The sequence below is a fragment of the Musca autumnalis genome, unplaced genomic scaffold, assembly GCF_047663935.1.
Source record: "Musca autumnalis isolate F117 unplaced genomic scaffold, ASM4766393v1 scaffold_4, whole genome shotgun sequence".
Taxonomy (NCBI): Eukaryota; Metazoa; Arthropoda; class Insecta; order Diptera; family Muscidae; genus Musca; species Musca autumnalis.
The window spans coordinates 228,345,681-228,371,580 of record NW_027411977.1 but is presented as its reverse complement, the minus strand read 5'-3'; the positions used below and the strand labels follow the sequence as shown (position 1 = coordinate 228,371,580).

General features: G+C 36.0%; 1 protein-coding gene across 7 annotated transcripts; it reads left to right on the top strand.

Moving 5' to 3' along the window:
- Positions 1 to 3,221: 3,221 nt before the first annotated feature.
- Pitslre (cyclin dependent kinase 11B pitslre) lies at positions 3,222 to 25,606 on the top strand. Of its 7 annotated transcripts, none has more exons than XM_073985932.1 (8): positions 3,222 to 3,752; positions 7,464 to 8,163; positions 8,235 to 8,494; positions 8,577 to 8,622; positions 21,242 to 21,309; positions 21,401 to 21,569; positions 21,741 to 24,537; positions 24,606 to 25,606. In XM_073985932.1, the coding sequence occupies exons 7-8, from the start codon at positions 21,904 to 21,906 to the stop codon at positions 25,125 to 25,127; spliced, it is 3,156 nt and encodes a 1,051-aa protein (XP_073842033.1). In that variant the 5' UTR covers positions 3,222 to 3,752; positions 7,464 to 8,163; positions 8,235 to 8,494; positions 8,577 to 8,622; positions 21,242 to 21,309; positions 21,401 to 21,569; positions 21,741 to 21,903; the 3' UTR covers positions 25,128 to 25,606. The 7 variants fall into 7 exon arrangements, with proteins under 7 accessions (XP_073842033.1, XP_073842029.1, XP_073842030.1 ...); XM_073985933.1 differs by having other exon boundaries at positions 3,328 to 3,752; positions 8,306 to 8,494; XM_073985934.1 differs by having other exon boundaries at positions 3,354 to 3,752; positions 8,306 to 8,494; positions 21,242 to 21,284.
- The last annotated feature ends 294 nt before the right edge of the window (positions 25,607 to 25,900 follow it).

The following is a 25,900-nucleotide window of genomic DNA, read 5'->3' as shown; positions in this document are numbered from 1 at the left end:
TCAGGTACTACAAGAATCTAATTTTTGTCGATAACATAAAGGAAAAAATGTTATCGTAGTAAAAAATAGCAGCTTCTTGAAGGTAAAGGAAAAGAGCTATATATTAGGTATGTTCGTTTACTCAATAATTTGTACAAATTTGTACAATTCCAGTAACTTCTTGTAAACGGCCAAAGTCTTTTGCATTGTACTGGAGAGTAAACGATAGAGTTGGGCAATTTCGTTCAACTGAACGATCCGATTCACTATCTCGTTCAATGGACACCGGTAATTTCTTTGACAAAACTGCGTATACTTAATTTCACACGAGGACAATCAAACGAGGACAGTGATCCGGATCATACAATTGAACGAGATTACCCAACTCTTAATAAACGAACAACAATTTGTACAAATTTTGAGTAAACGAGCACACATAAGCGTCGTTCCCGTACTTTTTAGTAGTAAAACTCGTAAAAGAGAGAACTGTAAAATTCTTTTTCTCACACAAAAGTTTTTTGAAATAGTTCGGGAATGGAAAATACGTCAAAAAACTGGAAAAAATGTCAAAGTCGGCGTATCAGCCAATCAGACGCCGGCAACTATGTTACTATTTTTTACACGCTCAAATTTGTCGAGTAAAAAGTTTTTAAAGAGAGCGCCATTCAGAGCCATTTTTGTTCAAAGAGAAGTGAACATTGTACAACTTTTTTTGTGTACGGGAACGGGGTTTCCGGTAAAATGTGTAAAAGTCGTAAAAATTGTAAAAAAATTTTTAGTTCTGGAACAAAGCTATATTGTGGTATTTATTATTGGCTATATCACACCATATGCTTTTTCACATGTATGACATCAGCTGGTCTGTATATTAGTATACCCAAAGCGACAACATAAACGTGAAAAACATATGGTGTGATATAGCCATAAGACTTGTACTTTTATTACATTTGGTCTGTTCCAGCACTGCAAGAATCTACTAATTTTTACTATTTTTTTTCGATAACATAAAGGAAAAAATGTTATCGTAGTAAAAAGTAGTAGCTTCTTGCAGGTTCTGGAACAGAGCTGTCACTTTTTATATACAAAATGTATAGGCAAAGTGACAACACATATGTAAAATTACATATCGTGTAAAACACCCATTAGGTGAAATTCACGTCGACAACAATTAAACTAAAAAATATTTCCATGAAAATATTAAAAAAAAAAATCTTAAAAAAAATCTTAAAAAACATAAAAAACGTCCATAGTTTAAAGCAGAAGAAATCATATTTAGATATTAAATTAATTTCAATACATTTCACAAACAATTCAAAAACTATTTCCATAAAAAAAACTTAACAGAAAAACATAAAAAAAACTTCCATAGTTTAAATGCTGAAAGCATATTTAAATCTAAAACTAATTTCGATTCACTTTACAAGCAATTCAAAAATTATGTTTGTTTTTGTGGGATCATTGGTTGAGCCACTGTTGCTGCTGTCACAGTTACCGCTCCTATTGCCGGAGCTACTGTATATGTTGGAGCTACTGTATATGTTGTTGGCGCTACTGTATATGTTGATGGGTACCAAGAAGGGTAAGAATATACTGGTTGTCCCGGATTAAAATAAACTGGTTGTCCCGGGTTATAATAAACTGGTTGTCCCGGATTATAAACTGGTTGTCCCGGATTAAAATAAACTGGTTGTCCCGGGTTATAATAAACTGGTTGTCCCGGATTATAAACTGGTTGTCCCGGATTACAATTATATGATTGTCCTACACAGTAATAAAAAGCTTGTCCATTACCACTATTTGAATCTCTGTTACCACCATTATATGGTTGGTACCCACGATTTGGAGATGAGCGTCTCCACTTTCCACCTCTTCCTCCTCCACTACGGGACATGTTGAACGAAATGTCATGCTGGTACCAGTAATTTCGATACCCACAACCTCCTCCTCGTCCATCTTGGTAGAACGTAACAGTAAATGACATATTCTGCAAAAAATAAAATTATTGTTTTATTTGTATGAACAACACGTTGGAATGCAATTTTTTTTATCTTATGCCAGACACTGAAATTTCATGTTTGAGCTTTTGGGCAGAAAGTGCTGATGAAGTTCTTCCCCAGTCGTTCTTACCCATAACTCTATAAATTTTTGATGAAATATTTGGTACTATACGTATAAAAAACATAATCAACACAAACATACCATTTTCTCTGCAAAACACTAAAATCTATTTTCCAATTGGCAAAATGAAGCTTGCTTTTCCTCGAAACGTTACGTTTAAAGTCGCGGGGTAGAGATCACTAGACCCATAAACATTAAACCAGAGCTGAGTATGTCTGCTTTTGACGGCGTTATGTTATAAGTATTATGCCATGTTTATACGAAATGTTAATTGAAATTCATAAGATTAAGTTTACACTGGCGTTTATTGTCATCATTGTACAATAATACAGGTAGCATTATCAAGCCAGCGTATGGTAACATAATGTGTCAAGTGCATTGAATTGATGTCAAATTTTGACACCTTATGTTTCCAACAATTGCCGATGCGGCTACCTGTGTATTTGTACCATGATTGTCATCCTATCATGGCAGAACCACAAGGTAGTGGTATTACACCAGCTTATTGAATATGAAAAGTCAAATCCTTTTTTAAAAAAAAGAACAAAACTTGTTGTAGTTTCCCCAACAACCATGGTACAATAATACAGGTAGCATTATCAAGCCAGCTGATGGTAACATAATGTGTCAATTGCATTGAATTGATGTCAAATTTTGACATCTTATGTTACCAACAATTGCCGATGAGGCTACCTGTGTATTTGTACCATGCCAACAACATAAAGAAAGTTTTGACATAACTCAGTAGTCACACGCGCAAAATTTGCGGCCGATGTATAGTAGCAATTTAAAGCTCTGTTCCAGAACTAAAAAGTTTTTACAATTTTTACCACTTTTACACATTTTGCGTTCCCGTACACAAAATTTATATGAAAATCGTTTACGACTTTTACAACTTTTACGACTTTTACCACTTTATAAAGTACGGGAACAGGCCATAAATGTCTTATCTTAGCTCTGTTCCAGAACTAAAAAGTTTTTACAATTTTTACCACTTTTACACATTTTGCGTTCCCGTACACAAAATTTGTATGAAAATCGTTTACGACTTTTACAACTTTTACGACTTTTACCACTTTATAAAGTACGGGAACAGGCCACTTGTTATATTTTATGTCTTTGCACACTCGTGCTACTCATGCCGGAATGATAGCCCGAGAAGATGCCACAAAAATTCGATAAAACGATTAATCGAAAGTCGACTTACATATCCCTACTTCACACAAACGCAAGTCGACTTTGACAAACGTTTTCGCGAGAGTTGACAAAATCATCAAGTTTGCTTGGGAAAAAATAAAATAATTACACAAAAAATCATGGAGTTTTAATTAAAAAAGAGGCAAATCGATTTCATTGGACATTGTGAAAACAAAGAAAGTCCATATTTTTCGTTTATTGTGTGGCTTGGTTGTGAAAAAAAGGGTGTTTGTTGAACGAGACAAAGCAGCAAGAAGAAGCAGCAACTCACAACCCCTTCAAGACCATTCCTTTTTTTGGAAACTTGTGGAAATTGCAAATCATTTGTTTTTTGCATACTATTTTTTGGCGTTTTGTTTGTTGGGGGAAATCCAATCCCATTAAGAGACAAAGGAAGAAATCATGTCGGGCAGCGAGGATGGCCAATTACGTAGTCCCACAGATGCCCATATGTTTAGGTGAGTACTCATAACCCAATATTTTTTTTGTTCGTCTTTCGTATGTCTATATCAATAGCTCTCTATCTGCTTAATATATACGTATAGTATGTGGCGGAAAACAAGCATGAGTGTGGAAGGCCTTTTTAGTGGCAACTTTGCTAAGGAAAAGGGCTTCTGCAGGCAAAATGTTTAAAATAGTTTCTTTTAATTTGCTTTAATGTTATTAAAAACCAAGTTTGTAATATTTTATGTTTCTTTTTCTATGAAAAGGCTTAACATGTAGAATGTTTTTAAATGGTTATGCAAGTCCTTGAAAGCATGCTGTTTATGAAAGGGAGTTCTAAGAGGAATTGTTAAGGAAGAAAACAAATATTCTACACTCATTTTTAGATATTGATCAATATGGGAAAGGAGTCTTTATTGGTAATATGGGTTTTGTGAAGTGTCAGGACATAAGTAGTCAGAATATTCTGTTTTTATGATAGGAGAGGGATAAACCCCTGTAATAACTTTATAAGTAAGTAAATATAACTAAATTCTAAATTTGTTATAAATCATTTGACTTTTCAATAGAGATGGCGATTTTTCCCAATTGAACCGTTAACTTGGGGCCCTCCACATTTCGCCACTGTTGTTTTACCAATGTTATGAGTCGCACATAAGAATGAATGGGGAGACATACGCAAAAACCCATTGTAATCTCACAATATTTTTTTGCAATGAGTGTGTATGTTTGGTTGACTCGATGTTGTTAGCATTGCCTGCCTGCCTGGTGGGTCTCATCAGGAATACACGTAGATACACAAAGAAAAAATTGCAATAGAAGAAAGCAACAACTTGATGTTATTATTGTTGTTAGGTGTTTATAGTCAGTTTCTTCTGCTTCCCTCCTAAAAGTGGTAAAAACAAAACGTTGAGTCAAAGTTCTTGGAAATATTTTGTAATTTTGTGAAATTTTGCTTTATTAGGGGAAAACGATTTTGTATATTTTGTGTGAAAGAATATGGTAAAGTCCCTGTGTGTATGTATCCCAAGTAGTCTAACTTTGTAATAATTTCTTGTTGTTAACATAAGGCGTATGAAATTACTTAGGTTTCACTTTAGGCGCAGTTTCCATAGGTTTTGAAGTCTTGTCTTTTGATTATGGATATATACTGTTTCTATGGAGAAGTTTGTTTTTGTTCTCATGTGGTAAAATTTGTTTCTCCTCACTTAAGATTTACCTACAAAATTAATGAGGTCTAAGTTCACTTTTGGGACTCTGTTCCGAATTTTTTCCAGCTGTTAGGTGTTAGTGATTTGATTAATTTTTCTCTGGGGAAGTTTTTTTTTAATTTTCAGTCTACTTTAGGCGTCCTCACCATACGTTAACCTATAAAATTAATGAAACTTATGTCCACTTTTAGGGGCCTTAACCTATACAACTGATAAAGTCGAAGTTTATATTGGGGGGTGTATTCCAAACATTTCGAATTTTTTACTAAGGTTAGGTGTTTGGTCATCGGATTACAGGTTTCAAATCGTGTTTTCTCTGAGGAAGTTTTTGGGGTAGAAGGTCAACAAACGCCATCTACAGTGTAGTATATGGGCCCAATCGCCATCTACGGTGGAGTAGATGGTACCAAAGTCCATCTACGTTGTAATAAATGGACTCAAATGCTAGCTACGGTGTAGTAGATGGTATCAAAGTCCATCTACGTTGCAGCAGGTGTCCTCAAAGGTCATCTACAGAGTAAAGATGACCTCAAATGCCATCTACGGTGTAGAAGATGGACTCAAATGCTAGCTACGGTGTAGTAGATGTCCTCAAAGGCCATATACGGTGTAGTAAATGTCCTCAAAAGCCATCTACGTTGTTATAAATGGACTCAAATGCCATCTACGGTGTAGAAGATGGACTCAAATGCTAGCTACGATGTAGTAGATGTCCTCAAAGGCCATATACGGTGTAGTAAATGTCCTCAAAGTCCATCTACGTTGTTATAAATGGACTCAAATGCCATCTACGGTGTAGTAGATGTCCTCAAAGACCATGTACGGTGTAGTAAATGTCCTCAAAGACCATATACGGTGTAGTAAATGTCCTCAAAAGCCATCTACGTTGTTATAAATTGACTCAAATGCCATCTACGTTGTAGAAGATGGACTCACATGCTAGATACGGTGTAGTAGATGTCCTCAAAGACCATATACGGTGTAGTAAATGTCCTCAAAAGTCATCTACGTTGTTATAAATGGACTCAAATGCCATCTACGGTGTAGTAGATGGACTCAAATGCTAGCTACGGTGTAGTAAATGTCCTCAAAGACCATATACGGTGTAGTAAATGTCCTCAAAAGCCATCTACGTTGTTATAAATGGACTCAAATGCCATCTACGGTGTAGTAGATGGACTCAAATGCTAGCTACGGTGTAGTAGATGTCCTCAAAGACCATATACGGTGTAGTAAATGTCCTCAAAAGTCATCTACGTTGTTATAAATGGACTCAAATGCCATCTACGGTGTAGTAGATGGACTCAAATGCTAGCTACGGTGTAGTAAATGTCCTCAAAGACCATATACGGTGTAGTAAATGTCCTCAAAAGCCATCTACGTTGTTATAAATGGACTCAAATGCCATCTACGGTGTAGTAAATGTCCTCAAAGACCATATGCGGTGTAGTATATGTCCCCAAAAGCCATCTACGTTGTTATAAATGGACTCAAATGCTAGCTACGGTGTAGTATATATCCTCAAAGGCCATCTACGTTACAGCAGGTGTCCTCAAATGTCATATACAGAGTAAAGATGACCTCAAATGCCATCTACGGTGTAGAAGATGTCCGCCAACGCCATCTACGGTGTAGTAAATGGGCTGAAAACTCATCTACGGTATAGAAGATAGGTTCGAATGTCATCTACTAGTGATTGATTGTTGATGTACCCTTGCGGTGGTCATATTTTTGTTCAATTTCCTCTTAACTTAAAAAGTGTTGTCTATCTTACCTATACTAGATCTGTATAGTCATGAAAAGGGGGTTTAAATTTATATGTTGGATAGTTATGAACTGAGGTATATAATAGCTAACTGATATTTAAAGGCTTTGGTGGAATGCCTTAGAATTTTTTTTGAAAATTTGTACAGCACGCAACGCATTATTATCTGAATGTAATTTTTGAACAACAAAAACCTTTTTGAAAACTGGAAGATATTTATCAGCTAACTGTAAATACAAAATTGAATCAAAACAAAATCAAACATTTAAAATAATTTTATCATTATGAACCATTAACAAATTATTTCCAAACTTTCTACACAAAAAGTCTGGCAAGGAAATTATTTCAAAAATCTTTTAGGGATTTCTTCTTTTCAAAAGAACATCTTTTTTGTTTTGATGTTTATTACAAAAACTCCTAACCAAACAAGATCTGCACTTGTTTAGTAGGAAGTCATTCCCCAATTAAGTTTTGAAAACAATTTTCTTGAAAGACTTTTCTTCTCTTTCATTCATATTTTTTTATTTCCATAAATTACACTTCTTCATCTCCTTATGATTTAGTTTCAAACATCCTTTTTTAATTTTAAAAATTTCAATTATTGATTATTTTGTTTTGAATAATACCAGACCGAATCAAAATACCATACATTTGTTATTAAAACCAAAAACAAAAAACCAAAAATTTTATTTAATATTGTTGTAAGTGTAAACATTTTTAATTTACTTGAATTTTTTCATTGTAAATAGGCCAAAAAGTGTGTACATGTCCAATGACCGATGCGCGCGATGGCCACGTAACATATTTAAACAAAAAACATTTCCTAAACTATCAATTTTTTATAAAAAAAAAACCAAAAAAATCTCAAAAGAAAAAAGATCACCAAAAACCACCACCAACAACAACGTGAAACTATGAACAACCAGAAAAAATGTCCAGGAATGGATTTTTACAACAATGGCTTAGCAACTAAAATATGAAATAATGTAGAGCTGAAATCTGCTGCCCATAATTGAAGGGGTTTGATGCAGAACACAAAGGTGGTATAAATCATGCACGGCATGTACCACATAAAAGTTACTGACATGGTTCAGCAAGGAAGACAATTTCCCAAAAAGAACATCGAAAGGAAAAAAATAACTTCCACAAAAGAAAAGAAACACTCCAACGGAAAGCCTATAACAACTATGTACACCATTATTTTATAAAGTTACCCACCCACAAGTCATCACTACAAATTTGGGGTAAGAGAAAGATAAAAATTCTGCTCAACAGAAGTTATAATTGCAGCAAAAACAACAAAATAAAGCTCTTGTCAGCACATGGTATCACTAAACGCCTTATTAAACACCTAGTTTAACTCAACCGTCGTCGGTCCAGCCAACCAAAAACCATCCATCCATGTTTTACATCTCTAAAAAGAACACAAAAAACTTTCTCGATTTGTTGGTAATTTAAAAATGTTCAAGAAATATCTTAAATTATAATTTTTTTGTTTTTTATTGTCTCTCTTCTCAAAGATATGTCTTCTTTTTCCATAAAACAAACTTTTTCTTTTACATTAAAACCAATCAAATGTCAATCAATTAAGTCACAAAGCTGTGTAAATATCGTGAGCTGCTGCAGCTGCGGTGCGTGCTCCCGTTATTGCTGATTTACTTTTCTTTACAACGACCGCTGTTTTGCTTTGGAATTGTGTTATTGCTGCAACGTCATCATCATGGGGGTGTTTTGTTTTTATTTCAAATGGATTGATACTGTTTTGAATAATTGGGTCAAGGTAAGTAGTTTGTGTAGTTAAAATAATCTCTTCTAGTAACATTATTGTTAACGTTAGCTTTATTTACCATTTCTTTTTAAAGGATATCCCGTGTGTGTTTGTATTGTACATAACAAACGGCATTGGAGGTAAATATGAACTATTTTATTGTTTAATATATTTTTTGGATCAAGGTGATTTATTTATTGAACTTGTATTGAACTATGTACACATTAAGTATGTACAGTAAAACGATTAACAAATGAAAGGCCTAAATAAAAAGTATGTATTATATCGTTATGTGTATTCTAAGTGCATCAATCTATTGTTGAGAGAAAGCCTTTAAACTGTATTACTGTAGATAGTATTAAAGTAAACATGGAAGACCCAGTACAACTTGTAAGACTATATTAAAAAGTCGTTCCTATTGAACTAAGTTATTGTTGCTCTGCGAGTATATATACATATGTTTTCATATTTTTATATGTACAGTGTTGTGCATATCAAAAGCAACAAATCTAGGATTTTGCAGTAATTCAATTTTTGGATCCGTTACAATTTTTAAAAAGGTAATATATTGTGGCCAGTTGTTCCTTATTATGTACAAAGAGCTTCCAACAAGTTGTTTCTGCACTATGTCGTTGGATGGGATAACAACAACAATAATATTGGCTGATCCTCGAGAACGGGGATTGCAAAACAATAGCAACAATAGAATATTATTAAAAATGGCAGTGTCATCGGTGTAAATTAACTGTACATTTGACTTAAATTTGTCTTTTGGGGCATGGTAGTGTCATTTTAGAAAGAATTTGCATGTGTTATCCTAACAGGGTTGCCACTTTCTCAAACGTTTCCCATGGTCTGGGGAAAATATCATAATACCCCCAAATCAAAATTTTTTCCCTCATATAAACATTTAAACTTTAAAATATTCATACGGAAAGTGGATTAATATCAACCGTTCTTTTGTTTCCCGCATAGTAAAAAAGTTAAACAATCGAATAGTGGTAAATACGATACATCCTGGTGTAAACCCCTTGAGGCCATTGGCACATTGTGGCCTGAAACGTTGGGGAAACTTTAAAAATAATGCGAATTGAAACACCCAAGTATTAGTTGGGGCCTTTATTTCCGATACATGGCCCAAAGTACTTCGCTGAGGAAGTTTTGAAACCAATTTGAGAAGTTATACAGCTCCCAACTCAAACAACACAACGGTCAAGAACCCATTGTTTCAACCAACAGTGAGTAAAATATCCTCATATGGCTAATAATACAGGTTTTCTTATATTTTTTTGTTATTAAATCTTATTTTTAATATAATTTATTAAAAATAAAATAAAAAAAATCTTATTGGGTCGCTTAAACCATATAAAACATTGCATTTTCTACCAGTGTTTCATAAATTGTCTTCCTTTGGGTATGTCAATGGTTTCTTGGCCAGTGTATAACTTTTCAAATTGTTTTCAAAACTTCTTCTGCGAAGTACTCTAGGTCATATATCGGAAATAAGAGCCCCAACTAATTCTTGGAAGTTCCTATTAGCGTTATTTTTAAAGTTTCCCCAACGTTTTCCGCCAAAATGTGCCGATGACCTTAAGGGGTTTACACAAGAATGTATTGTGTTTACTAATATCTGATTTTTTAAATTTTTATTATGCGGCAAACAAAAGAACGGATGACATTAGTCCACTTTCCGAATAAATATTTTAAAATTTAAATGTTTATATGAGGGAAAAATTTTTGATTTGAGGGTATTATGAGATTTTCCCCGGACCATTCGAAAAGTGGTAGAAAGTGGCAACCCTGTTAGGATAACAAATACAAATCCTTTCTAAAATGACACTACCATGCCCCAAAAGACAAATTTAAGTCAAAAGTACAGTTAATTAACACCAATGACACTACAATTTTTAATAATATTCTATTGTTGCTTTTGTTTTGCAATCCCCGTTCTCGAGGATCAGCCAATACTATTGTTGTTGTTATCCCACCCAACGACAAAGTACAGAAACAACTTGTTAGAAGCTCTCTGTACATAATAAAGAACGACTGGCCACAATATATTATATTTTTAAAAAGTGTAACGGATCCAAAAATTGAATTACTGCAAAATCCTAGATTTGTTGCTTTTGATATGCACAACACTGTATATGCGTGGTCTAAACCGAATCTCGGTGAGAATTTAAAACACATGTAGTATATAAAATTAGAGCTTTTTCGAATCTTCGAAAAGTATCCACATACAAAATCTTGCTTCTTGTATTCACATTAAGGTGTCCAAAAACAAAAAGAGAAAACAATTTTTTCCGTTTATCCCAACTTCAGACTTATTCTGGACGTGAATTCCTCGCGGGTTTTCTCACTCTCTCTCCATTAAGTTAAAACGGCAGAGGAACAAAACTCGCGGGGAATTTGCGTTTAGAATAGGGATGAATATTTTGTATAAAGATTGTTGAGACGAATGGAAAACAATTGAAGGGTATATTGACCACAAATACAAGCAAGATTTCGTTTGTGGATACTATAGTCCCGGTCCACACTAGAGTGATTTCATTGAAAAAATTGCATGAAATTATGCATCTCTAGATCGACTTCCATAGTAGAGTAAAATCATAAAATTGCTGTAGTGGGGAATTCGATTTAAGAACACCTAATTTCATGAAATTTTTTAATGAAATTCACGCTAGTGTGGACCGGGACAGGGAAGCTTTGATCAACTAAGCTTTGCGAGGTTTTAAGAACTTTACAATGATATTTCCTTAGTTGTCCAATATAATGAAATAAAATCATGGGTGCTTCGTAACTTTAAGGCCTATATCTCGGGAAGTATGGCATTTTCAAAAAACAATGATATTTATCGTTATAAAAAGATACCAATGGCTACCAATACTTGCTTTAAACTGCACTTGGTCCTTGAAAGTTCGACAAAGTCCATATTAAGAAAAAAGTTACAATTTAAATGAAAAAAAAAAAAATATTCGCGTAGTAGATATTTGCACTTGTCCATAGGAGAAAGTCTTAAATCTTGTGGAACTTTTGCGGCCTATATCTCGGTTGGTCTGTTGATCCCTAGAAAAATTCTTTAAAAATATACGATTTGTAGTTTGCTAATCCCAATAAAAAATGGTTTTTTAAATGTTTCAATATGGACTCAAACGGTCCACTCCTTCGGGTACCTCCCACACAAAATTTTGGAAAAGTTCAGTTTATGACCTGCTCTCGAATCGCTTTGTTTTTTATTGTAGCAACCTGTATTCGCCGCCCCTCATACGACGGTATAAGTTTCATCAGTTCAGGGGTAAGTCCATACTTCTTGAGAAAACAGCCCGAAAGTTGTAAAAAAACCTATGGCACCATATGTAGTGGTTAGAGAGCTCGAACCGAATACTGTGTTCGTCCACACTTTGGATATTGTAATATTTCTTCGAATATTAGATGAAATTCGAAGGTGGTGCTTATAGCTCCACTCCTTCCGGTACCTCCTCCACGAAAGTTCGAAAATATTTGCTAAAATGGTACTCGCGATTTGCCATAGGCGTAGCAACCGATTTGGTCCTATCCTTGTGGTACCACCCAGACAAATGTTCAACATTTTTGTGCGGTTCGAGGATCCTTTGGACATTTTTACCGAAAGTTTTCCTAGTGGCACTGCTTACTGCGATATTATGTTTTTCGTATGCTAGTGTGATAAAAATCCCTTTAATCCCTACATTTTTTAAGTATCCACGATTTTAACCTTTTGATCCCCTAGAAAAATTCATTAAAGAATCCACGGTTTGTCATCTGTTGAACTCCATAAATTTATTTACAGATACCACGGTTTATGATCTGTCGATCCGTAGAAAAAATCTCTAAAGAATCCACGATTTATGATGTGTTGATCTCTGGAAAATTTCTCTAATTCGCGATTTTAACTGAAAATTCCCCGTGAGTTTTTGTCTTTCCGCCGTTTCAACTTAAGGGAGAAAGTGAAAAAATTCACGGGAACTTTTCGTTCAGAATAACCCCAATTTTATTCTTGAAATAAATCTTAAAAAAAAAACTTTTTTAAACATTTACGATTCTTACCCTGCGTTTACAAATGCCAGTGTTGGCAAGACAATAGCAAAAATGCAAACCTTTTTCACAAATACATTTACAAATTTTTAAATATGAATAGAGAAAAGTGTGAATGTATTGGTGAAAATGGTTTGTAACTTTGCTATTGTCTTGCCAATACTGTCTGTGTGTAAACGCCTAGTTAAGAAACCTTCCTTAAACAATCCCCAATTTGAAATGCCTTTGTCATTGAGAAAACTTGTTTAAAAATCTTAGGATTGAAGAATTTTGGTCCTTTAGAACACTTTCATAAAAAATTAGTATGCTGTTGGGCGGTTGCCAAAGCGTTTCGGATCGGGTCGCGTTGCATTGCCGTTGCGTAGCTTGTCCATGATTTAAGTCCTAAATACCGAATAAGGAGGTTCAGAGGTTCACCAGAAACACTTCAGCTTAATGATCGACACTTAATTCATTCCCCGAAATTCTAAGTTCATTTAGAAATGTGTAATGTATGTATATTTCTAAAAATTAGGTATATTGTCTGGTCTCTAGGCATGTTTCGTTGAAATTCTTAGTCGTTTTGCAATTTGAAAGAAGTCTAGTCTAGGGGCTTTCCACTGGTATCCATAAATAAACTACTCACAAAAATGTACGTTAGTTTTTGAGATGTGGGATCTAAAACTAGGAAAACTCAGGGTCTATAAATTACAAAATTTTTTTGTTCTTTATATTTATTAAAACATTCATCTTCATTTCATATTTAAGACCCTCACTTATGGATAGGAACTTATTCCGAATCAAACCAGGCTGACGAAGCCCTAATGATCGGAGCGCATAATTAATCAAATTTATCTTTAGAAGTGACAGAAGATATTTGAGATTAAAAACAGATTTCTTGAGGGAAACGAACACCATATTTTTATATCCTCAGCCTTTAGGCTAAAGAGGGTATTTACACTTTGCCTCATCGAAATAATGGTTTTAGACCCCAAGTATGTTTGTATGATATCCGTTTCAGACAATTTTGAGTAGATATAGCAATGTCCGTCCGTCTGTCTGTCTGGCTGGCTGGTGGGCACGATAACTCTCGAACGGATCAATCGATTCGGTTCAAATTTTTGGTATCGAAATATTTTGTTCAGATTTGATTTAAGTTCAAAAATCGTCGCAAAATTTGTGCGCACGATAACTCTCGAAGGGAGTAACCGAATTGAACCAAACTTTGCATATGGTAATACTACCTCTAGGCATACATCAGGTTTGAATATGGATTATATCGGTCCACTACTTCAGGTACGTCCCACACAAAAATTTAAATAAGTGCAGTTTAGTGACACCTCACGAATTGTTATGAAATTTTTTGTTACAGGATGTTCGTGCGGCCCCCGTTACGTCATTGTAATTTTTTTCTAGGGCAAGTCCATAGTTCCCGAGATAATGGCGCATAATCTCAAAAAAAAAAAAAAAAAAAAAAAAACGCTGCACTATGTCGCGAGTTCAAATAAACGGTGGCCAAATATAAAAGGAGTTGGCATTGTCAGATGGATTTTGGTATAAATACTTATAGTTCACTGACAATGTCGAGACTCAATCGATCCACTCCTTCGGGTACTTCCCACACAAAATTTCGGTAAAGTTCAGTTTAGGGCCTGTTCAAGAATCGCTTTGATTTTTGTTGTAGCAACTTACATCCACTGCCCCACATATATCGGTATAATCTTTATCAGGGGCAAGTCCATACTTCCTGAGGAAATAGCCTGAGATGTACAAAAAAGACCTATGACACCGTGTGTAGTGGTTGGAGGGCAAGATAACTCTCGAAAGGATCTGCCGATTCGGTCCACAATTAGGACTTTGTAATATTTTGTGCAAACTTAGTTTAAGTTCGAAGATAAGTCATATCGTTTCACTCATTCAGGTACCTCCCCCACAAAAGTTCAAAAATGTTCGGAAAAATTCTGCACACGATAATTCTTGATGGGAGTGCCCGATTTAGTCCATACTATAACACATCCTAAAATATCTAATAGATATAGATCAGGTTCGAATATGGACTATATTTGTCCACCCCTTCTGTTACCTCCCACACAAAATTTTTGATAAATTCACTTTAAGACCTGCTCTCGAATCACTTTGATTTTTCTTGAAGCAACATGCATTCGCTGTTTCAATAACGGCAGTAAAAGTTTTTTCAGGGGCAAGTCCATACTTCTTGAGAAAAGAGCCCGAAAGTTGTAAAAAACACCTATGACACCATATGGAAGGCTCGAACCGAATATATTACCGAATATAGCTATATTCGGGATATGAGGATAGCTTTTTAAATTGTCGATTAAATGGACTAAAAAGGCTGTGTAAATACTTTCTTCGTATACCTTTATGTGTCGGAAATACAAGTCAATTTAATAAATTTCATTAGCTGTACGACTTTAGCTGGGATCCGCTGTATTTCTGTTAAGGGGTTAGGCCATGTTTATACTATAGCTTTTTACCGGGTTAACCTTCTTTTTGAGGACTTATTTGAAATATAAGCAAGGGATTTGACATTTAAAACCCAGTGGGTTTCATAAATCCGGTTATATATAAACGTACTATTACACCTAATTGTATAGCCCAATAAAAGTAATTTTTCATAATTTTTTTTCAAGAAAACTAAGCCCATTTTTATATTATAGCTTTTTGCAGGGTTAACCTTCTTAATGAGGATTTATTTGACGTATAAGCAAAGGAACCCAGCAAACCAAATGTCTGATGTCTGACACATCGGAACAATTTCGAAAGCAAAATCGTTCAGATTTCGATTTTTCGTAGGGGAATTCGTGGGAAGTAAATTTCCCTTCGAATATGCTAATATTTTTCTTCCGACTTCGGTACGAATTCGTATCGATATGTCGGAAACAAATTTCCCTTAGCACAACAACAACAAGCAACATTATAGTTTGTTTTCGAAAAACAAAATGGCTGGTTATAAAATTCGCATATACAATTTTTAAATATTTTAAATATAAATGCAACATATAATAATCCAAGGTAGTGCTGCTGATACACTTAACATATTCGTACAGAATGTTTACATTGTTCTACTATAACTACAAAATGATAACAGTGAAAATCATTAGATACGTTTGAAATTACAATATTCAAATAAAAAAGAAAAATTGGTCAATAAAAAAGAGGCGACAAGAGACAATTTTTTCCTTCGATATTCATACGACATTATTTCAAAATCGTTCAGAAATCTTTACGAAGATTCAGAATGTGGCTCAGATTTTCATACGACATTATTCCGAAATCGTTCAGAAATTTGTACGAAAATTCGGAGGAAAAAATTCGCAATCCTGGAACAAATTGAATACTCTACCAGCTGGTGGCGGAAAAATCTGATTTTTTTTAATTGTAAGTTTTTTCTAAGTAGCGGGCCTTCGGCCGGGGATTTAAGACTTTCTCCTATAGACAGGAGCCAATTTAGGGCACGGGAACAACATTTTTTAATTTAAATTTTTTGCTTACTTTAACATGGGAATTTTTGGAACTTCAGAGGCCCATATCTCGGGAAGTATGAACTTACCCCCAACAAACGTTTTGTAATCATGACGTAAAGATCTACCTGTGGTAGACATTTCAAGTTTTTCCGCCGGGAATTTACATTTGAAACCCAACGGGTTTGTTAAATCCGGTTATATATAAACGTACTATAACAAACTTTTTTGGTAATTTTTTTCCGTTTCCAACGCTCATATCTCAGGCATATTGTTGCGATTGGCTTAAAACATGTACCATCCTAGTAATGCCTCAGAATTAACCATAAAAGTTGATACCAATTTAGTGTTTCCATTTCACTATCAGAAACTTTTGAGTCTTGTATCATTCGAAGACAGACGTTGAAACATTCCATGATAAATATTAGAAAATGGGTTTAATCTTCTCCCTTTTTCAATCTATATAAGTGAAATATTCAATTCTTTAATGGCCACTCCCGAAAACATCACATACATTGTACCAAAAAGAATCGATTATGATTTTCTACGCCCAGCCGATCTCTGTATTCCACAGTGGTGGCACTTACATGGGAAGGTGTGACAAAAATACTTCTAGATAATTAACTGAAATTGTTATCAATGGGTCCTCGTGGCCTAAAAACACTCTAACAAAAATATTGCATTCCTACGTCCAAGATTTCGCTTGGTTCCCATGTAACGAATCAACTTGAATTTAAGTATTTTACTCTTGCCAAGACATTGATCAACCAAATTTGCTGTAATCCGGTGTCAGGAGTTATTATTGCATAGTAAGCATCCCCACGAAAAATTTTCAGTATTGGCCAATGATTTGTTTTTCTCCCCATATAATTAGTATATCGATTTATTTGGGCAGATGTCAACCAAATAATCTAACCGAATAGGTTTTAATAATGAACTTCAGAGTTCAGAACACCACCTTATAAGAAATTTTATATCGGTCCACTTTTGACTACAGCCTCCATATAGGGTTACCACCCTTTTTCGGTACTTTAAGAGCTTTAATCACATTTTCTGCAGAATTACCTGTAATAATGTATTTTTAGTTCTCAGTGCAGAGAAAATCTCCACGTTTTGGCGTGTGTGTTAGGGTGTCCCAAAAAAGAAAAATTGTTTGCTAAAGTGAATACGCCGAAAACTTGTGTCTTTTTCTTTCACGAGTTTTCAATGCGGCTCTAAGTTGCCATGACAAGAGAAATCTCTAATAGTACAAAAAGATTATATTGAACATAAATTTAAGAAAGGATAATAAAAATAATTTAAAAAATTAAAAAAATATAAATTCAGCAATTAAAAAAGGGAGTTTAAATTTTGGTCATAACTGCTAAAACCGCAAATTTCCGCAAAAAGTCTATACAGTTTCGAAATCTACCGGCGCGAATTTTTGGAATGTAACTAAAATCCATACATCTATATTAAATATTTTCATATTGACCAATATCATAACCAAAATATTTGGCAACTCTTGCAATTTAGAGGAATTTCCATAACTAGAAAAATAAAGCTTAGACAATTTACTAAATTATTCAACTTAAGTTAGGGCGTTAACAGTAGTCCTTTGTTTCCTAAATTCGCTTAGAATATAACCATTTTTTTCTCACTTTTAAATAATTTTTTTCTTCAAAATTGGTCATGTTTGTGGGGCTTTTTCTCCTTAAGAACCGCGAAAAATGAAAAAAATGAGTGGAGCTTTGAAAAATTTGGAATGTTTTTAAGCGATTTGCATCTTTAAATTTTAAAAACGATGACATGAATTTTTTAATTTCGTTGGGCGCATCCTTCTAAATTGCAGGCATTATAGGTCTCAAATCACATACAACAGGTTTCACCTGTGAGTTAGGCTTATTTCTCCCCATTGCCTTGTGTTCGGAGGAGATAGTTTAGGCAATTGCGTTATTTTAGATGGTTTCATTCAACAGAAGAAACAAGTTGTGATTGATTGGGACTCAATTGTTTCGTATTTAAACTTTGCTCCCAGTAGTTGGTGAGTAAGCAAGCCTGTTGCTCACTTAACCTTGTTAGTTTTATGTTTTCCATGGAAAAGATATACAGAAAGATGGAAGTGGGGAAAGAATGAGAATGAAAAGAGGAGACTAGAAAAAGGAAAGTGTTTCAATATCATAGACCGGTCTGTACGTAAGACTAGGACACCGACAGAAGAATTGCTGAATCACTTCTTAACAGAACCTATTCAATATTGCTGCCCTCTCACTTGCACGTCATGGGTCTTATGTGGCAGCGGAGTTTTATGTCCTGAAATCACAGGCCACATTGACGTCGTTTTTTTTATACCCTACACCACCCTGTGGTAAGGGTATTATGTGTTAGTGCATTTGTATGTAACATGCCTAAGGAAAAGAGATTGACCCATAGTTCCTTCTAGCGATATGCATAGAATCACTTTATGAGTCGATTTATGCATGTCCGTTCGCAATGTACAGGTCGCATTTATTGTTCGATTTGGCTGAAAATTGGGGAAGATAATTTTTTAGCCTAATGAAGAACGCTATTGCTTTTGGTGAAAATCGGTTCAGATTTGGATATAGCTTCCATATATATGTTCGGCCGATTTGAAGTATTTGATGCACCAAACACGCTGTATCTGTCCAATTTTGATGAAATTTGGAATGTGTTACGGAATTTGGTATAGAAATTAGTGTGCCAAATTTTATCGAAATCGTTTCAGATTTGGATATAGCTCCCATATATATTTTCGCCCGATTTAAGGTATTTGGTGCACGACACACGTTATATATGTCCGATCTCAATGAAATATGGAATGTGTGACGGAATTTGGTCTAGAAATGAGTGTGCCAAATTTGATCGAAATCGGTTCAGATTTGGATATAGCTCCCATATATATTTTCGGCCGATTTTTGGTATTTGGTGCACCAAAGATGCTATGTATGTCTAATTTTGATTAAATTTGGAATGTGTTACGGATTTAAGTCTATAGATAAATGTGCCAAATTATATCAAAATCGGTTCAGATTTGGATATAGCTCCCATATATATTTTTGGCCGATTTTTGGTATTTGGTGCACGATACACGTTATATATGTCCGATCTAAATGAAATATGGAATGTGTGACGGAATTTGGTCCCGAAATTAGTGTGCCAAATTAAATCAAAATCGGTTCAGATTTGGATATAGCTCCCATATATATCATCGGCCGATTTTTGGTATTTGGTGCACGAAACACGTTATATATGTCCGATCTCAATGAAATATGGAATGTGTGACGGAATTTGGTCTAGAAATTAGTGTGCAAAATTTTATCAAAATCAGTTCAGATTTGGATATAGCTCCCATATATATTTTCGCCCGATTTAAGGTATTTGATGCACCAAAGACGCTATGTATGTCTAATTTTGATGAAATTCGGAATGTATGACGGTGTTTGGTCTAGAAATATATGTGCCAAATTATATGGTAATCTGTTCACATTTGGGTTTAGCTCCCATATAAATTTTAGGCCGATTTTTGGTATTTGGTGCACGAAACATGTTATATATGTCCGATCTCAATGAAATATGGAATGTGTGACGGAATTTGGTCTAGAAATAAGTGTTCCAAATTATATCAAAATCGGTTCAGATTTGGATATAGCTCCCATATAAATTTTCGGCCGATTTTTGGTATTTGGTGCACGAAACACCTTATATATGTCCGATCGCAATGAAATATGACCAAATTTTATCGAAATCGGTTCGGATTTGGATATAGCTCCCATATATATTTTCACCCGATTTAAGGTATTTGGTGAACCAAAGACGCTATGTATGTCTAATTTTGATGAAATTTGGAATGTGTGATGGTGTTTGGTCTAGAAATATATGTGCCAAATTATATCGTAATCTGTTCACATTTGGGTTTAGCTCCCATATATATTTTACCTATTCACAGTCGTGTAGGGTATCATATAGTCGGCCCCGCCCGACTTTGATTCTTTCCTTACTCGTTTTTGTAAATGAAAGAAGATAGTCAAAGAGATTTCCACACAACCACCAAATTATGACACCTGTTTTTCTTTTACATCGAGGAGCAACCAAGTACCTACCAGTTCCTACCAAAATGGTGGAAATGGTTGTGTAGGTAGTTGTTTGCTCATACCTTTCTGGAATGATATCAGCCGTATCAAAGACCAGAGTCGGCGAAAATGACCAGATTCCCCTCTTCAGTTCTCCATACCAACTTCACTAATTGCAGTACACTTGCAGGCCCAAGCTATGAGCCTCAAAGCAATTCTAGATGCCTCAAAAATCGATAATAAACTGTGATAATAAACGATAGAGCTTGCTTTAGAGCACTGCCGACCAAGAAAGGGCACACAAAATTACCAGATGCTTCCCCTCTTCAGTTCTCCATACCAACTTTACTAATTATCGACTTCAGTACACTTGCAGGCACAGGCTATGAGCCTCAATGCAATTCTATAATTGTTCCACAAACATCCCATAAGGGACAAAGGAGACTTCTCTCATATCAATGAGTGCACCCCGATTCATATTAGCTCAATGACATGGGACCTACAGTTTATCGCCGAGTCCGAACGGCGTGTCTAAGACACCACTTTTGTAGAGAAGTTTTACATGGCTGAAATACTCAGGAAAAGTCGCCAACATTACTGAGAGCAATTCTAGATGCCGCAAAACTGGATAATAAACTGTGATAATAAATAATAGAGCCAGCTTTAGAGCACTGCAGACCAAGAAAGGGCACATAAAATTTTCAACTTTTTTTGCAAAATAAAAATCAATACATTTGCTCTCTTTCTTTGCGTTTAGGTCGTGTGTGTGAATTGCCGAAAAACTTCGTAACCTCAACAATACCAACGAACAGCATGGCATGGCTTTTCCTGAGTTCTTCAGTCAGAAACAGATTTTCTGTTTTCCATAAGTTGTGTCCCACTATGTTCGACAAGCCGTTCGGACTCGCATCTAAAAAGAGTTCCCATATCAATGACATATAGTGGGAAATTGTTTTTTAAATCGGTTTAAGGGTGGGGGTTATATTTCGATTCTGTAAAGCTCAGACTAAATAAGCGGACACTAATTGGTCTGCTTTAATTCAATTTAAATAGTTTGATCGTGAATAACCGTCCATTCCCACATTAAAAATTCCTCGTTTCTATGAAGACTTTTTTGTGTGTTTCAAATCACTGATTATTTCTCCCATTTTTTGTCTCTTTTTCTCTCTATGCAGAATAATACAATTCCAAGCAAAGCATGAAGCCGTACAGCACGAAGTAAGAAAGTATATTGGTAAAACGGGTAAATAAATGTTAAGACCCAAAATAAACTCAAAACTCTATTTCAATTTCTTTCGATTTCAATAATAAATAAAAATACAACAAATGTAAAGTGTTTACGTGGCATCTGTCAAGAAGGACAAGGTTAACGGTTAGCGACAAGAAGTACACACTATGAGCTGGGAGTGGAGAAATGGAAGATGATTTGTAACCTCCATATAAAGCCATTGAGACATCTACGAGCTGGTGGAGACGAGGATTACCAATAACATCAAGGCAAAAGTGTGGTCTTTTGATTTCTATTTCTTGTTGCATTCAAAACAAAATAATATTCTTTAATATTAGTTTTAGTATCTTTCTTTTTATCTTTTTTCTTTACACACACACACAAACATGTGGCCAAAAACAAGCAAAAAAAATATGTTCCCTATTTTATTTTTTCTCATTTTATAGTGGTGACGAGGAGGAGCATGACACAGATTCTTTGGATATAAAACCACCACAGGCCCAGGTTACCAGGGACTCGAGCGGTTCAAGGCGCAAAGAACGATCCAAAGACAAGAAACATTCCAAAGAGCGAAGGCACAAGGAAAGGGAACGTTACTCAGAAGGTTCTATGCGTGAAAAGGATTATAGGGAGAGAGATGAACGCCCAGAAAGACGCAGTGATGCGGAAAGAAAGGAAATGAAAAGAGGAGGCGGAGGAGGAGGGGGTTTTGAGAGGGACGAATATATTTCGGCAAATGCTGATAAACCACCACGTTACCACAAACACTATGATCACATGGGTGCCGGTGGCATGGGTGAGAATAATTCAAGATCTCGAGGCATATATCATCAGGATATTGGTGGTGCTGGTAACTATCATCATGGACATCCAGAACACCAATATCATCAGTATCACATGCACCAACCTCCCAGAAGTCATCAGGATTACTATGATCATCGACGTCAAGATTATCACCAACAACATCATCATCACCCAACACCCACCGATTATCATCATCACCACCAGCAGCAGCAGCAACAAAGACATCAGCAGGCGGCCTATGACAATGCCCGCAGCCACAAACATTATGAACAACGCAAATACTATGAACAGGCAGCGGCAGCAAAGGACCCAGAAAGTCTTGAACAGGATTTGCGTTCTCGTTTGCTAAGCAAACGCCATAAATATGTCAAGGAGGATGTTATGGATGTCGATGATGGTGGGGGCATGGTGTATGAACGCAACGAAAGGCTGTACGACGAAAGAGAGAGTAAATCGGAACGTCATAAGGAGCGCAGACGGAAAGATCGCGACAACAATGATGTGGTCATGTTAGATGACAGTGCCGAAGTGGAACGGAGGCGTCGCAAAAAACACAAACGCCACAAAGACAAGCATGCTGCCAAGCAACAACAACGTTATGAGGATGAAGAAGGCGAAGAAGAAGAGGTGGAAGAAAATGTTGGGCGTTCGGAGAAGAAAAATAAAGCTGTCGCCGCCATTGAAACTAGTAAAAAGCCTACTGCCGCCGAAGTGAAAGAAAAAAGTCCCGAAGACCCAGAATTGGTGGCGAGGAGAGCCAAAATCTTGGCAGCCGAACAGGAGAAAGATAAACGTCGTGATATTGCACGCAAGGAATTGGAAGCACGTCGTGAAATGTTACGAGAACGTGGATCCATTGTGGATGCTTTGAGTCCCACCGCAGTGGCGGCCAGTGTTACCGCCAGTCTACATGTTATCAAACGCAAACACAATGACAAGGAAGAGAAGTCGAAACGCAAGCGTCTAAAGAAATCCAAAGAACAGCAGCCAGCTGATGACGATGACGACGACGATGATGAGGAAGATTCTGAATCTGATTCATCAGAAGATTCCCAAGAAAGTGATGGGGATGGTTCGGATAAATCCGATGATTCGGAAGATTCTGAACGCAGCGATTACAAAAAATCAAAAACAAAAAAGAAAAAATCCGATTATATAAGTGAGGGTGAAATCTCTGATAGCCCCTTGTCCGTAGGAGAACTTTCAAAATCTCCTGCGGCGGCCTCACGACGCCACAAGAAAAAGAAAAGCACAAAATCTGAGGAATCTAAGGGAGGCGACAAAAACAAGCCAAGGCGTCCCTCGGATGCAATCTCACTTTCCCCAAGCCCCAGTTCAAGTTCGCGTTCACGTTCTCACACTCCAGCTGAATCGCGTTCTCGGTCAAGATCGCGATCTCGTTCAAAATCCTATATTTCACGCAGTTCCCGATCAAGATCCCATTCAAGTTCGGTCTCTTCAGGTCATAGTCGTTCACGTTCTCGTTCCAGATCTCCTCGATCGAGATCTCGTTCCCGCTCCCGATCTTCACATTCGCGTACCTCACGCAGTAGATCCCGTTCTAGATCACCACGTTCACGATCCCGCTCCAGATCTAGATCACGTTCAGAGGAACGTGATATGAAGGCCAATTCCAAGCGAGAAGAAAAGGAAAACAAAGAAAATGAGCAGAATAATAAAAAGCAACAGGATGAGTCCGATTCTGAGGCACCGCTGCTCGATGACAAAGGCAATCCATTGCCCAATTATTACCCCGGCATACAAGGTTGCCGTTCGGTGGAAGAGTTCCAATGTCTCAATCGCATTGAAGAGGGTACCTATGGTGTGGTATATCGGGCCAAAGATAAACGTACCAATGAAATTGTGGCATTGAAACGCCTGAAAATGGAAAAGGAGAAGGAAGGTTTTCCCATAACATCACTGCGTGAAATCAACACATTACTTAAGGGTCAACATCCGAACATAGTGACGGTGCGAGAAATTGTGGTGGGTTCAAATATGGACAAGATTTTCATTGTTATGGATTATGTTGAACATGATCTGAAATCGCTAATGGAAACCATGAAGGCCAAGAAGCAGTCGTTCTTTCCGGGAGAAGTTAAGTGTCTGACGCAACAACTGCTAAGGGCGGTGGCCCATTTACACGACAATTGGATCTTACACAGGGATTTGAAAACCTCAAATCTGTTGTTATCCCACAAAGGTATCTTAAAGGTGGGAGATTTTGGTTTGGCCCGTGAATATGGCTCGCCGCTGAAAAAATACACCTCACTAGTGGTTACCCTGTGGTATCGTGCACCAGAATTGCTTTTATGTTCTGCGGAATATTCCACACCCATTGATATATGGTCGGTGGGTTGTATCTTTGCGGAATTTCTACAAATGGCTCCCATATTTCCTGGTAAAACTGAGGTGGATGAGCTAAATAAGATATTTAAGGTAAGTTTATCAACAAAAGTGTCTTTGGATTCATTTGTAATAGTTTATTTGGTTCCGTCTTGTTACAGGAACTTGGTACCCCCAACGAAAAAATCTGGCCTGGCTACAATGACCTGCCCTTGGTGAAAAGTATGCTAAGTCAAAACTCCCAATTTGCTGATTATCCTGTATCCAGTTTACGCAAACATTTTGCCGACAAAACCAGTGAAATGGGCATAGACCTGCTACAGGGCCTGCTAACCTATAATCCCAAACAAAGGTTAACGGCCGATGCGGCTCTAAAACATCAATATTTCAAAGAATTACCTGTTCCCATTGATCCATCCATGTTTCCCACCTGGCCAGCCAAGAGTGAATTGGGTGCACGCAAGGCCTTGGCCTCGTCACCCAAGCCACCCAGTGGCGGCAGCCAATTTAAACAATTGGGACGTGATGATGTGGCGGCGGCCGGTGCTGGCAGTGGCGGTAAAATTATTTCCGGTATCATAACCGGCAATAAAAAATCCTCTGCCAATACTGGTTTTGTGCTTAATGCGGGGATAGATCAACGGCAATTGGCCATGGGTCCAGGTTTTAGTTTGAAATTTTAGAAAACCACCCGCCATCCCCCAACCCTTTAATTGTTTCGTTTTTAATTGCTGTTTATTATACATTACTTCTGTGTGTTACAAATTATCCTGCCCATCAAATGAACACGGAAAAAATCTTAAAACTGTTTAAATAATTTTATAGTTTAAATTGAAATTTTTTTTAAGTTGCCCCCCTTTTTCATTGGAAAATACATTTCAGTTTTTTTTTTTTTTTAATTTTCAAACTTAAATAAGAATTTATTTTTATTCTTTTTTGTAATTTCTCTTAAGATTTCAAATACACTCTTTTCTTCACACTACTACTTACAACATACATACATATTTACAAACAAAATTAGCTGTAAGTCGTAACAAAATTATTAAAAAAAAAAAATCAGTAAAACTTTAAAAACAACAACAACAAAGAAATAAAAAAGATCTGTAAAAAATATACAAACAACAAAATACATATAGTTTTGGATAAAAACTTATCAAAACAATTTGAAGTTTTTTTTTTTTAAATTTGAGGTTATGTTGCTAAGTAATTCCCAGATTTTTTTGGTAATTTTATTTGCAAGTTTTGTTATAGAATATTTATACTATTTATGAAGAAGAGGAGTGGTATTTTATAAAAATCTTAGTTTCTGATAAAGATGGAAATGGAATTGGTCTTTTGGGCTTAAGATGAGTTGAAGCATTAAGCTCGGATCGGGACCAAATTTTTTCCACAGGTAGGTCTCGTTACCCTGATCACAAATATATATAACATTTATTGCGGCAGTCCATATTTCCCG

Bases quoted from the DNA above. Each gene is read 5' to 3' on its own strand.
- Pitslre (XM_073985928.1), top strand. From the start codon at position 3,697: ATGTCGGGCAGCGAGGATGGCCAATTACGTAGTCCCACAGATGCCCAT. The intron at 3,753-21,740 runs GTGAGTACTCAT...CTCATTTTATAG, and splicing joins ACAGATGCCCATATGTTTAG to TGGTGACGAGGAGGAGCATG. The intron at 24,538-24,605 runs GTAAGTTTATCA...GTCTTGTTACAG, and splicing joins AGCTAAATAAGATATTTAAG to GAACTTGGTACCCCCAACGA.